General features: G+C 38.2%; 1 protein-coding gene across 5 annotated transcripts in view; it reads left to right on the top strand.

Annotated features, from left to right (window-relative positions):
- b4galnt4b (beta-1,4-N-acetyl-galactosaminyl transferase 4b) overlaps window positions 1–15,029 on the top strand; it is a 66,440-nt gene that overhangs the window by 32,116 nt on the left and 19,295 nt on the right. For 4 of the 5 annotated variants that reach the window (XR_008807788.1, XM_056259049.1, XM_056259048.1 and 1 more), the window contains one exon: window positions 6,615–6,681. Coding sequence is in view for 3 of the 5 variants with exons in the window: in XM_056259049.1 (XP_056115024.1) it covers window positions 6,615–6,681 (67 nt within the window). In the remaining 2 variants the exon portion in view is untranslated. Of the gene's footprint in view, window positions 1–6,614; window positions 6,682–7,203; window positions 7,357–15,029 lie in introns of those variants that run through there. The other variant, XM_056259052.1, reaches the window with a different exon arrangement.

Genomic DNA, 15,029 nt, shown 5'->3' with positions numbered 1-15,029 from the left:
TTTACTGTCCAGGGTGCTAAGCTCTGGAACTCCTTGCCCATCGAGCTGAAACAGGACTTAGATCTGGGGGCTTTTAAAAATGAACTAAAGCGTATTTTAAAAAGAGATCAAGTATGCAATCATTGATAGTTTGCGTTCAAATGCACATTTCTTTATGTAATGTCAGAATTAAGTAGTGTCCTGTAAATGTAAATGTATTTTTTTGTACTTTCTGTATGTACTTGTGTGAAAAGCCCATCTGGGGACGGACATTGCAAATTAGCCTTGGTTATAAATGTTGTAGTGTGGCGCATGTTGATTGTTCCCACTTGTCCCTCAAATAAATAAATAAATAAATGTAAGTTAACATTGTTATTTAACATTATTTAATTTGTTTAACTATTTATCACCTTTAATATTCCACATTTTTTATTATATATGTATTTTTCCTGAACTAAACTCAGCTTTGTGTTAAATATGATTAACAAAATAGCAGGAAAGTCAGCTACCACGGGGTACCTCAGGGTTCAGTGCTTGGCTCCCTCCTCGTCTAGATACACACATTTCTGAACCTAGAGTATCATCCAAGCACATAGAATTTTCAGTAAAATTGGACCATTCTTATCTAAGCATGCTGCTTAAACATCTCTATACTAGACTACTGCCGTGTTCTTTTAGGTGGCCATCCTGTATCCACAATCAAACAACTGCAAATTATTCAGAAAGCAGTGGCGTGTTTGGTCTTCAGCGAACCTGTCAGGGCATATATCAATCTTACCAACTCCATCAGAACAGCTGAGACCTTTTCTACCCGTCCTTTTCTATCTCTTCTGTCTCTACTCTTAATGCACTTACTTAACTGTAACATTCTCTTTCTGTTGTTTCACAGGGTCATGGGTCTCACCTATATTTCTGTACTAGCTTGTATTTTTCTGGTCAATTATGGAGCTTTGTATAACAGCACTTCTCTATGGAATGCCAATCCTGACTTAATAAATAAATAAATATACAAAGAAATGTAAAAAAACGAAAATACATAAATATACGAAAAAATTAAAAACAAAGCAAGAATAAATGAGTATTTATACTTTTTTGTATAATTGGATTTTTTTTCATTTATTTATTTATGCATTTTTTATTTCCACTTATTTTCAAATTTATTTATGTATATATGTATTTATGTCTACATTTATTTATTTCTACATTTATTTATTTCTATATTTCTTCCTCTTTATGCTAATGAGGGGGGCATATTTTACCCCAGACATAGCAATCGAGCTCAGAGTGGCAGTGCTCAAGATTTGAGGCCACAGTGACACCTCGTGGTTTGAACAAACCAAACGTAAGAGGTTTGTGGACGTGCCTGTACAGGTTACGCAGGGAAATAATGACTTAAAGATTGGCAATATGGCCAAAATTTTATATCACGGTTTATGTCCTTGAATATCACCCTAACTGTATATAGGTTTACCATACATAGGGCTACTCTTTATTCCGGACATGGCCGTAAAACATCAGCCGGTCGGGATTTCTAAAATGTCTTGGCACACATGAACAGAAGCCGCTGATAACAGACACTTTGACACGGAAGCGCGTGAAATGATCCACTATTAATCACATTTCATGTAAATGTGCTGGATGAGGCTGATAAGAGCTTATTTTTATTGTCGGTGAGACTCGCACACCAGCTCAGAATGAGGAGAGAAACCAGCGCACATTTCACTGAAGTCTACGCAAGAATATTGATCAATGCATTTGAAACGCGACTGCAAATTCAGTTCACATTTCCTAATTTTACATGCGCAACATGTGACAATTCAAATGCTTAAAAATATAACGCATATTCCAAAGATGCTGCTCTTAGATACTGATTAATCACACCTCTTAGGCTAAATCATCAATTGAAATTATTCGGGTTTAAATCAAACAAAAGTAGCATCATGTAAGCGCAGCTAGTGAGACACACATCTCATGCTATGCATTGTAGATACGTACACTGAAGCTAACTGCATTTGTAATGTATCTTCCAAAAACAATGTTGACAGCAATAAGAACAATCTTTTCCATAAAGAGGTGATATTTCTGCTATAAATTGATTTCCAGGGGCATTTTTTAAAAGCTTCATTAAATAGATGCATCATCTCTCTCTCTCTCTCTCTCTCTCTCTCTCTCTCTCTCTCTATATATATATATATATATATATATATATATATATATTTATATGCACTACTATATGGCTGTTACCAGTAAAATGAAATTAGTTTCAACAAAATCCATCTTCGCACTGCAGATGTGGGACGTCCAGAAGCGGACCCTCATTAGCTTACAGAGGAAGAAACATATAAATAAATAAATGTGGAAAAAAATACAATTATAAATAAATAAGGAAATAAAAGTATAAATACTCACTTATTTTTTGTTTTGTTTTTACATTTCTTTGTATATTTATTTATTTATTATTAAGTTATTGGCATTCCATACTTCTCATGTTGCTGTCTTCATAGGATGCAATGCATTTTTTGTAGTATTCCTCAATTTTAAATCACTTTGGACAAAAGCATCTGCAGAATGAATATATCTAACATTGTATAATCAGTTATGGCTAAAGAACAAAAGTGAATTCATAAATGTTTCAGGTTCATAAATATTTCTCATCTCTGAATCTGATGATGCTTCTTAGAATAGCAGCCTCGTTTGTAAACATAATTCATGACATCTAGAATAGATCACTTTGTTGCTTTATTATATAATATGTTGATACATTATTAATAAGAATGTAGAACTTCATCTAATGTCAGTCAAACAAAAGAACAAACTAGACAACTGAGTAATAATACAGGACAGTGAATTACATTCAGTTGGTTTGACCCTTTTATTCCACACAATTGACTGGACAATCAGCACAGAGTACAGATAGTGGAGCTGTTAATTGGAAAGAAAGGATTGGGTATCATTGTCTATTTTTCACTTCTGCTCAATGTCTGTCTGCTGAATTGCTATGTCTTTCCTGCTAGTCTTAGATACATTTGTTTTAATCTTTAACTCACTTATCTACTCACAACGCTAATGTGACCATAAAAAAGCTTTTCACTCCTGCACAACTTTGTATCACTTATAAAGAATTTTTTTAAAAAAATCACCCAAATCCGCACTGCACAACTTTCAGTGCCTGGGGGCAAAGAAGACCCAAGATGACGCATCCGTGTTTCACATCTTATTTAATGTTCACTGCAGAGTGCTGGAGAATAGGATGTTCAAAGACATGAGAGGAGCCCAATGAATAAATTCATTGAACTTGGAGGTATTCTCAGAGAGTCAACAGGGACCAGACACCAAAAAGCAAAAACAGCTAATTATCTGTGGCAAACACAGAAATTCATTTATTAACAAAAGTGCAGTGGGCTAGACTGTCGAGTTGACTGGAGATGCTTTAGATGTTCTATGTTTTTAGGCTCACTGCAACTTTTAAGATTCCCCTTTCCCCTCAGTTTCAGCTATTAAATCAGAAAAGGTAGGATAACCTCTGTGATGTGTGTATGTGCTTAAACTTTTCATGGTTGCTTTAGAGTTATTCTGAGGCTGATTAGCATTTTAACTGAATCCCAGGCTTTGTAAGGACAAAGAGATCTAATAAAGCCTGTCTGATGTAGTCTGACCAGAAACTATCCAATATGACATTTGCAGGAGGAGCTATTATGGATGGTGCTGCCAGTCAACAGTGAATGGGCTCAATTGTATTCATCGTCAATACAAAGGAGAAATAAATCTGTAGATGATGCAATATGTGCAACATTATGCAAGCTACATGTTGTTTTCTATAGGGATTGCAATGCTTTGAGACTGTCCTTGACTGAATACAGTTATTTGTGTACTGTATTTATTAACCTTTGTTAACGTTAGTTAATAATAATACAATTGTTCATTTTTAGTTAATGATAGCTCAGGTCCATTGAATAATATTTACAGATAAAGCTTTTGATTTTAGTAATGTATATTCGTACATGTTGAAATGAACACGAACCAAGAAAAATAAATGCTTTAGAAGTGTTTTTCATTGTTAGTTCAGGTTAACTAATGTAGTTAACTAATTTTGACAAATGGTTTTAGTTATATTGACAGTGATAAAGGACAGTATGTGTTGGCTGCCTATCTAGTCCTTGATCAGTGTGTAGGTAATACTGCTTACAGTAGGTGTGTATTTGTTGGTGTGGGAACGTGCATGATTGTTTGCATGGATTTATTTGTGTATGTGCGTGTGTGTGTATTATGTCACTGGGGGCAAACAGGCATCTGTGACTTCTCAGATCTGACATTGTGCTGTAACTGCACTCCATCGATTCCCGAAAGGCAAATCTGACCTTGAGAAACACAGGCTGTGCAGAACAACAGGGTGAATACTAAACACTGAAGAAAACTGATTCAGGTGTGTGGATGTTTATGTTGTGTTGTCCAAAACTAACTCTCATCAGTGTGTTAAAAGTAAGGGTATGTCTATTACATGTTTGATTCTGGCACTTAACTGGAGTCTTTCTCAAGATTCCTTGACTGTCAAATAAATCAGCGAATTCATAATTGAGTCAAATAATCTTTCTAAATGCTCATCTTTTCAGTGTGTGCTTGTGACAATTAGTATGCAAAGACAGTGAGTTTGATAGACACTGCTTCTCTGTTATGTACCATTTTCTGGGCCTGGAACTGTCAAACTATAAGCAATGTCGACATCAAACCGCTCTAAATTCAAATGAATTTCTCTCATATTTTCTCTTCTCTTTGTTCTCTTTTTCTCTCTGTATCTCTTCCCCCTACTTTGTTCAACTGTACAGTCTGAAATGCTGAAAGCTGTTGTGTAGTGTGGCATTGGTGTGTGAATGAAAGAGTGGAGGAGTGTGATTCAAAGATCAGTGTGATAAGAGTTTTTTGTTATGTGATTGCTAAATTGACCTTGTGTGTAAGAGTGGCCGAGAAGTGATGTTGTAATTGTAGAGCCTCTTTAGAAAAATTGCTATGTGTCTGTATCCCATCTATTTCGAGAGCCAGTGTCGTCCCAGAGCATTGTGAGGGTGAAAGCAGAAAGACAGTGAGGGTGGAGGGGGATTCTCAAAAAAAAAATTGTGCCTGCTTTGCCTTCGCTGTCTGCATTGTTTAAGCTCTCGATTCACTAAATGAATTATGTAAATGCCACAAATATGGTAAAAAGTGCTAAACACAAAATGCCCGCATTTTCACTGCAGGTTCTGATGCCCAATTCTGAGTTTGTTGACTATATCCAGCTTACATAGACTTTTAAAACTGACCCATATCCGATATCTGCATTTACACTTTACACTTGGCATACATAATACACTATACAAGAAACAAGCCAAGTTAGACGTACTGACCCGGTAAAGCTTAGGCCGAAAAGTGATTTGTGATTTGCAATGGACGCAGACTAAATGACAATACAAGCTTTAGCTTTCTGCACCATCTTCAGAGGTCAGCAAAACATTGGTCTCTTAAAGCGGAGAAAGAGAGGAGTGCCCTTGTTGCAGCCTGCATTGAAAAGAGACATGTGATCACGGATGGTGTCCACCTGAATTGACGTTATTCGCCACCATCGCTTTTTCAATGGCGTATGACTCGCATTGACGGGAATATCTGATCTGTCCACTTCATGGCAGACGCAAATGCATGTATCTTTGCAAATGCACGTATTTTCCTGCTTAGACGTTTTTGGGTCATATCCGATCTGTGCCACATGGGAGGAAAAAAAATCGGAATTGGGTCACTTGAACCATATAATGTAAATCTGGCCTTTGCATGATACTATTTCAGACCATACTTTATTGTAATAATTTGTTACATTTATATAGCGCTTTTTCTGGGACCTCAAAGCGCTTCACATATGGAAGGGGGATCTCCTCAACCACCACCAATGTGCAGCATCCACCTGGATGATGCGACGGCAGCCATATTGCGCCAGAACGCCCACCACACAGCAGCTTACTGGTGGAGAGGAGACAGAGATGAAGCCAATCAGTATATGGGGATGATTAGGAGGCCATGATGGACAGAGGCCAAGGGGAAAATTTGGCCAGGACACCAAAAAAAAAAAAAAAAATGTAACGCATTATTGGAACTGTACAACATCACCTGCCAGTATCCTGCTATCGAGGCACCATGAATCAACATATGCCCAGTTTTAATCATTATTTGATGAATAACTGCTACCAAAAAAAAAAAAGAAGAAGAAGAATGATTTCTCACTAGAATTTTAAAGTTAAACATTTATAGATTTTATTAATTACATTTATTTTTTATAAAACTTGATTGCAGGTGGTTAGTGAATAATTAAAATTATCATTTTGAAATATTACAAAATGATTAGTTCAATTTATTTTATTTTTGGCATCTGATAATCTGGATTGGAGGTGGTTCGTGAATTATTAATTTTATGAACATTTTTAATTTTAAAAGTTATTCATTTTATTATTAGCATCCCAAACTGAATTCCAGGTGGTTAGGTGGAATAAAGCGCCCTGGAATAAGGCAAACTGAAATCCTGCCCTGAAATCCTGAAAGTGTCACAACTGATTTGTGAATTTGCCCCAGCAGACTTTTCTCTCCTTTACACTTCTTTGTCCGTCTCTCTCTTGCAGTGGAGACCTTTCCTTCCTGGGGTGAAGTATGATGTCATTGAATCAGCTTATATATCGTTGTATACAGGTAAATCCTCTTTCCTTTTAGAGATTTTTTTATGCTAAAAATACATGCACATGTTTCAGGGAAGATAAAACAGAAAATGGAATGAATTCTCAAGAGTAACATTTGCAAACTCTGCCATTTGCAATCATATCTGAATATTGCTGTTAACATTCACAGCCTCTGAACATCACAGCTTCTGCTGTTTGTGTGAAAAGTTACATTGCACTTACATTTAAATGTAGGCAGTGGCAACTAGGTAATCACCAGAAAACACTTGCCCCTGAGCCTCCTGTGTTTGCTGTGACAGTCAGCATGTACGTTGTACTCCTTTGCATATCGTCTTATCAAGCATTACATATGTTCACACGCTCCCCTTCAAATTACTGCTATTCATCAAGGGAACTGACTTTAATTTACACATGCTTTTAGAAGGAAGTAGAGACACAAAATGAGAGAGGGAGGGGAAAAAAGAGAGAAAGACAATTCCCATGGCCCTCCTTTGCTTCGTTTACATAATTATTTGAGACGAAAGCAATTTTTCGATTAAATCCTTACTGTACTTAACAAGCTGAGGGAGAGGGGGATGTGCATTAGCTTCCACCGCCATCCCACACAGCTCACCGGAGAGTACGGAGCCAACTCCGAATTGTCCTAATCATTAATCACGCAGACCACTCCCTTAAGGAAGACCGCACCGTATGTAAGGCACACAGACACACTCTTTTTCTCTCTCTAGTCATGTCATCTGGGAGATGCAGATGGAGCGAGATCTCCAGAGCAAGAGGTTTAACTTTGACTGTCTTTCTGCTCTGTTAACAAGAGATATGGTGAACCTTCATGAACCGGTCTCCCATCCATTTGCTTTGTTTTGAGTTTTTTTCCCCATAATTTTTTAATCATTATATTGTGTAATTATCATTTATAAATGTTTCTTTTATTTACATTTTTTATTTAGTTTTTATTACATCTACATCATGGTGTGGAATTTTTTTTATCTTTAAGATGTGTGTGACCATCATGACAGTATACGAGCACACACAAACCTTATTCTAATATGGAATTGTATTGGAATGGTAAAGAGTGTTGGTACTTGACAGGAGGGCCTCCATTCAAGGATAAAATATGATGAACAAGTCTAAGAATGTTCCACGTATGGTTGAAAATACCATCATTGGCCTAGAAAGATAACATTCTCGTAGTCAAAACTATAAAAGAGGAAGGATGCCCTCCCCTCACTGTCAAACTCTGCAGACACTCTGTGGGACTGCAAGAAAATAAACCTCATCAAAGACTATTGGAAATGTTTGTCTATTATTCAGTGATTGAATTTGGTTTGCCACCACCACAATGGTTATATTGATAATTAGGGGTGTAATAATACACTCATGTCATACTATCGCAATATTTTAAATAAATAAATAAAGAAGATCGTTTTTTTTATTATTACTTTATAATTCTTAAAATAATAATATTAATATTTTATTATGTAACGCTTTAGATTACTGCTTGGAAAGTACGCGTAATTACAGTTTTTTTATTCGCTTTGGTACTATTTTCATATGTAAGGTGTACATTTTCAAAACTCTTAGTACAAAAATCCAAACTGATCACACTTGTAACGCAGCTAGTCATTCTTTCAAAACCTGATGTCATGCTTTCAGTCAGTTGCACATGTTTTCAGTCCACATAATCATTGTTTCAAACACAAGATTGTTGTAATATGTAATGAGAACATTTGGTTTAATCACCGAAACACAACAGTATGATCTTCTTTCAGTTTAGTACTTTTAACAATCAGTTCATACAACAGCAAACAATGCAAGATACATGTTTCAAATCAGCCTTAGAAGTGCTGAAATGAATATGCTACAGTAGCTATAAAAGACAGATTACACAGTTTTCACATAAGGCAATACACTTACATTACCCAACATTTACATAATCTATAATTTCCAAAATATCCATCATATGTGTAATCAAGTGAAGGATCAATGAAGACATCCTCTACAATAATTTGGGCAAATTAGTTTTTATTTTTCAGATATAAGGTAGGCCTATACTTTCTATAATGAAATGTAACTAAATAAGAACAAAACGATAACATTTAGTGCACTTATTACATTACTGTAATTTGGATCAAGCCTGTCTTGAGCATTTGGCCATAGATTCTCGTCCACATCACAATGAATGTTATCATTGTTCATGCACCTTGGAAAAAACCTTTTGGCGTGACGAATCCATGCTTGACATTGGTCTACAGTACACTGATGTCATCACATGCATCATCCATGGCCTGAAGGAGGGTGGCACGCTCCAGGGGTTTTGGCGATCATAGACCTTCCACCTCCATGCTGAAAGAAATTCCTCAATAGGGTTGAGGAAAGGAGAGTATGGAGGCAGGTAGAGGGTCATGAATCGGGGATGGGCCTGAAACCATGCTTGAACTACCTCTGATTGGTGGAACCTGACATTGTCCCACACAATTACATAGGTGACCCCTTCACCTTGACAGGCCGGCTCAATTTACTGTAATTGAGAAACTCAATAGGATGTGCAGCATTATAGAAGCCAAGTAATGTCCTACGACACAATCTTCAGAGATAGCTGCGCACATGGAGATGTTTCCTCCACGTTGTCCAGGCACTTGGACTGTGGCCCGTTGGCCGATGATGTTCCGTAAAGCACCATAACCCTCTAAAAAATATATTTTGGTTAGTTCTTTTAACAGTGTTGTTCCAATATACATATGACGTAAGTGATGCATCAAATAGTAACAGTAATACAATATATAGTGCTGTACCTGAACATACTCAGCCCTTAGTTGAACATAGAATTGACAGTTGATCTTTTTAGATTTGGATCAACTAATCTGGCAGCCTCTGCCATAGTAAGGCCTCTGTTCACCACATGATCAACGATGATGGCCCGGACTTCATTAGACAACAGTTCTGCCTCCCTCTCTCTGATGACCAACCCTTTGACGGGCCCCATGCCCACCTCTCTGACCTCTGTTGGTGCCCATGCCCACCTCTCTGACCTCTGTTGGTGCCCATGCCCACCTCTCTGACCTCTGTTGGTGCCCATGCCCACCTCTCTGACGGATCCCTTGTCCATGAGCTCTTCCTATTCATTGCTGTCTATCCTGCTCCATGTTGAAAGAAATGGCCAGTGTTTACACCCGCACTTTTATATATAGTAACCAATTGTGGTTACCACTATGGGAAATCAATTAGCAATAACGAGTATTCATCATGTGTGGTTACACATAATTTATATGTTCGTACAAACGCACATTTTATTTCTGTAGTTCTCAAAATTCCATATACTGTATATTGCTGAAATGAAAATCTATAGGTTTACCAAATGATTCATTGATTAACCATTAAGATCAGTTGGATTAAATAATAGACAACTGTATTAAACTGAACAAAAAGAGATGCAAATCAAAAGTTTGATAGTAAAAGCTTTATGAAAGGCAGTTACTATGAATGAAACAATAATTTAGATGAAATACTTATTTTGTGTTGTGAAAAGGATACTTTGTGATTTTGTGAATTGTACTAACACAATTGAAAACATGATGAAATGTTTGAAAAAAGTGCACTTTTGATGATCTGTTGTGATATTAGCACCAAGAGTTTTGAAAATGTACACCTTATTAATGAAAATAGTACCAAAGCGAATAAAAAAACTGTAAGACGAATTTACAGTGTAACTTTTGGTAATTATAGTGTACCTATAAAGTACTTACATGTAAGTGTAAGGGTACAATATGTAAAGTTTGGGGAATAAAGGGGTAACAACCAGGAGAACTAAAAAATGATTTATACTGTATATAACTAAGGGGTACTTATTCTACTATTATGATACAACAATCTTACATTTGGGAGAAATTTAGCGAGAACATACGTACCTTTTTGTAATAATGGTGTACCAATACATATTGTATAGGCTTTTTTAAAATTACAGGGTACAAATCTATCTATTTAAACAGTTGTTTTTTTGTTTGTTTGTTTTTATAGCAAAAGTGCAGATGTTTAAGTTTGGGCTTACATGTTTCAAGGGAAAAGTAAAGCTAAAACTATTGCATTTTTTTTAAATACTGGGAAATATACTTTTGTTCCATGTAGTAACAGGGTAAGTGGTGCTTGTTACCCTCTTGTTTTATGTAGTTACAGGGTAAGTACAATAAAAATACATACACACAATCTTATATCACTGACTCAGAAACCTTTATTTGAAAAACAACTTATTACAGTTAGTCTGAAGAGATAGTCTACAGTTTAAAAAGTTTAAAATATTGTAATTTTTCTTACAAACACTTATCGTTTCCTTTCAGAATACATTGATCCATCCATTGGGGTCGTATGGATTACTACAGTTATTGCAGTATGTGCTGTTTGATGCTCCACCTTTTAGGAACACATGAGCTTGCATTATAAGTGTTCTGAATTAAGTTGTTTTTCAAATAAAGGTTTCCGAGTCAATGATATAAGATTGTGTATTTATTTTTATTATACTTACCCTGTAACTACATGAAACAAAAGGGTAACAAGCACCACTAATGAAACAAGAGTATCTTTCCCCAATATTTAAGCAAAAGTTGCAATAGTTTTAGTTGTCAGTGCACTTTTGTTAAAAAGATTACTGTGTAAATGCATAGATTTGTACCCTATAATTTTTTAAAAGCCTATACACTATGTATTGGTACACCATTATTACAAAAAGGCACGCATTGTATGTTCTTGCTAAATTGCTCCCAAATGTAAGATTGTTGTATCATAATAGTAGAATAAGTTCCCCTTAGTTATAATACTTACAGTATAAATTATTTTTTAATTCTCCTGGTTGTTACCCCTTTATTTCCCAAACTTTACATATTGTTCCCTTATATTTACATGTAAGTACTTTATAGGTACACTATAATATTACCGAAAGTTACACTGTAAAATCGCTTTAATTACACAGTACTTTCCGGGCTGTAATCTAAAGCGTTACCTTTTATTATTATCAGGAACCACAAATATTCTCCCATTGTATTATTCTACATTATATTCAACATCATGTATAGTAATATAGTAGTGGCACTGAAACTGTAAACTGTCCTTTTTTTTCTCACGCAGTACTCTGCTGCAAACCACAGTTAATAGTATTGGAAGGGTTGTTGAATACTCTATATTTGAACCCTTGGAGTCAGTTTCTGAGAAGTGTTTGACCCTTAAAGTGGTCTTGTTCATTGCCCTCTCGGTTGCAGAGTCCTGTCTCGGTTTTGCCCCCGGACTAGTTAAGGTGATTTTGCATCCTAGGCTAAATTATGTCCTAAAAGTGCCTTCATCTCCCTTCCATCCTGTTGTTCCTAGCTGTTCCATCCTAGCCTTCTCCCCTCATCTGTTTGATACTCCAGAACAAGAGAGACTGAATAAGTTTTGTCCAGTCCGGCCCCTTAAAACAAAACTCTTTGTATGTTTTGGTGACCGAGGTTCCACCGCTTCTAAACAAGCTATTTCTCATTGAGTCTAAAATGTGCTCTCTCTGTGGCCTATGAGGCGCGTGGTCTTGCTCCGCCTCTAGGTATGAAGGATGATTCTATCCTGCGTGTGGCTGCCTCAATGGCGCTGGCAAGGGGTGCGCCTTTGCAAGATGTTTGTGCTGTGGCAAGCTGGTCCTTTCCGCACACATTCATCAGGTTTTATATTGTGGATGTTTGGTCAACTCTGGCCATTCCTTTATCTACAGTTGGTGCTTGTGCAACTTTCACATCTGTGATGCAGGCATCCTCTCAGTATGTCGGCGTGGGCATTGACGTTCCCATTGTGTCTACAACATGATGCATCATCGATGTTTCCTCGAAAAGGAACTTCTCAGGGTTACGTACATAACCCGGTTCCCTGAGATGGGAACGAGACGATGCGTTGCCATACTTCAATTACGCCTGTGCGGCTTCTTCAGACAATTGAATCTGAATGACAATCATGCAGGCGCCTTATATAAATGTAGTCACGTATGTGGCGTCAACTGACATCGTCCATGACCAATCGGAGCTTGGCATGTAGCACACGTGGTTCAGGCACCTGCACGCTCTGAAGGCATCCCATTGCATCAACGACATGACACATACGTAACCCTGAGACATTTTCCTCTGTTATTATTAATATGAATCGAATAAGAAGTTTTTGCACTAAGTTTATCATCTATTTGCTCTTCTATGAGCTGAAATATTTTGTTAATTTTCCTATACTTAAAGATGCCACAGTCACTGTATGTGTTGCATGTGGTGCACTTTATTTGTACCATTTTGTTTTATTAGTATATTTTTATTTATCTTTTTACCTTTCTTTAGAATTTTTCCAGATCCAATACAGTTGGCTGCTTCATTTGTCAACAACATTTTCTTTCCGAACTCTCCATTACACTGTGCCTCATTTACAAAACAATCTGCAGTCAAATTCTCTGAACAAACAAACTGCGTTTTTTAGGCCAAAACATTTTTTGTCACATACAGCAAACATCTCCTCACTATCCGCTAGCTGCCTGTCCTATGGCAAGCCGTTTTAAACATTTAATTATGGCAAGCCGTTTTTAACATTTAATCATGTAAACCTACTAGTCTATATTTTCATGCTACTAGTACTTATTTTTTAGATACTAGTATCTATTCCATTAAGTACTAGTACTCATTAGCTACTAGTGCTTATTCTTTAGGTATCTAGTGCCTTTTCTTTAGACATTAGTGCTTATTATTTAGGTACTAGTACCTTTTTAAAGATACTAGTACTTATTCATTAGATACTAGTCCTTATTTATTATATACTAATGCTTATTCATTAGTTACTAATACTTATTCATTAGATTCTAGTGCCTATTAAATTGGTACTAGTACTTATTCATTAGAGACTACTTATTCATTAGTTACTAGTACTTATTATTAGATACTAGTACTTATTCGTTATATACTAGTACCTATTAAATAGACTAGTACTTATTCATTAGTTACTAGTACTTATTCATTAGATTCTAGTGCCTATTAAATTGGTATTAGTACTTATTCATTAGAGACTAGTACTTATTCATTAGATACTAGTACTTATTAGATACTAGTACTTATTCATTATATACTAGTACACATTAAATAGATACTAGTACTTATTCATTAGCTACTAGTACTTATTCAATAGATACTAGTACCTATTAATTAGCTACTAGTACATATTAAATATATACTAGTACTGTAACGAAGCAGGCAGGAATGAAGCGGAGAGATGAATCCAATTGCAAGCACATTTAGTAATAAAACAAACAAAAGAAACTCAGACTAGGAACACAGAAAAAAGCAACCATTACAACATTAAGAACTCACAAGGACTGGACTGAAACACAGGGCTTAAATACAAGGGCAAACGATCTAAACAGGATAACAAGGGGGCGTGGTTAACGGGAAACACCTGGGAAGACTAATAGAGATAACGGGGAGCGGGAAAACAGGGAACAGGACTGAACCAAGTGCACAAAGACAGGGGGAACACAGACAGACATCACAACATAGCCCCCCCTCTATGGGCGGCTCCCGACGCCCAACAAAACAGGAAACAAGACAGTTCGGGAGGGTGGTGGAGCGGAGGCGGTCCCGGGGGAGGGATGGAGGGCCAGGTCCGCGCAGGGAACGGGACCAGGGCCTTGCAATGACGGGCATGAGCCATGGAACGTGGGCGGACCTGGGCCATGGAACGTGGGCGGAGCAGGACGAACAGACTGCCAGGGCGGAGCAGGCTGTGGGCGTTTCCACGACGGAGCAGGCTGAGGGCGAGGCAACGGCGGAGCAGGCTGTGGGCGTGACCAGGGCGGAGCAGGCTGTGGACCCTCGGGCATCCAGGGCGGAGCTGTCGGACCCTCAGGCTTCCAGGGTGGAGAAGACCCCTCGGGCGGCCACGGCGGTGAAGACCCTTCGGGCGGCCACGGCGGAGAAGACCCTTCGGGCGGCCACGGCGGAGAAGACCCTTCGGGCGGCCATGGCGGAGAAGACCCCTCGGGCGGCCACGGCGGAGAAGACCCCTCGGGCGGCCACGGCGGCGAAGACCCTTCGGGCGGCCACGGCGGAGAAGACCCTTCGGGCGGCCATGGCGGAGAAGACCCCTCGGGCGGCCACGGCGGTGAAGACCCCTCGGGCGGCCACGGTGGAGAAGACCCTTCGGGCGGCCATGGCGGTGCGGCCTTCATAGTCCCATCCAGGGTCCTACTGCCCCCCCCCAAAATTTTCTTAGGGGCAGCCATGGGGTCATCAGCAGGAACAGACACCGGCGCAGAATCAGCGGGCTCTGGCGCAGGATCAGCGGGCTCTGGCGCAGGATCAGCGGGCTCTGGCGCAGGATCGG

The sequence above is a fragment of the Rhinichthys klamathensis genome, unplaced genomic scaffold (assembly GCF_029890125.1).
Source record: "Rhinichthys klamathensis goyatoka isolate OS25496 unplaced genomic scaffold, OSU_Roscu_1.1 h1tg000161l_1, whole genome shotgun sequence".
Classification (NCBI taxonomy): domain Eukaryota; kingdom Metazoa; phylum Chordata; class Actinopteri; order Cypriniformes; family Leuciscidae; genus Rhinichthys; species Rhinichthys klamathensis.
The sequence above is the reverse complement of the archived record's forward strand: the minus strand, read 5'-3'. Positions and strand labels throughout refer to the sequence as shown.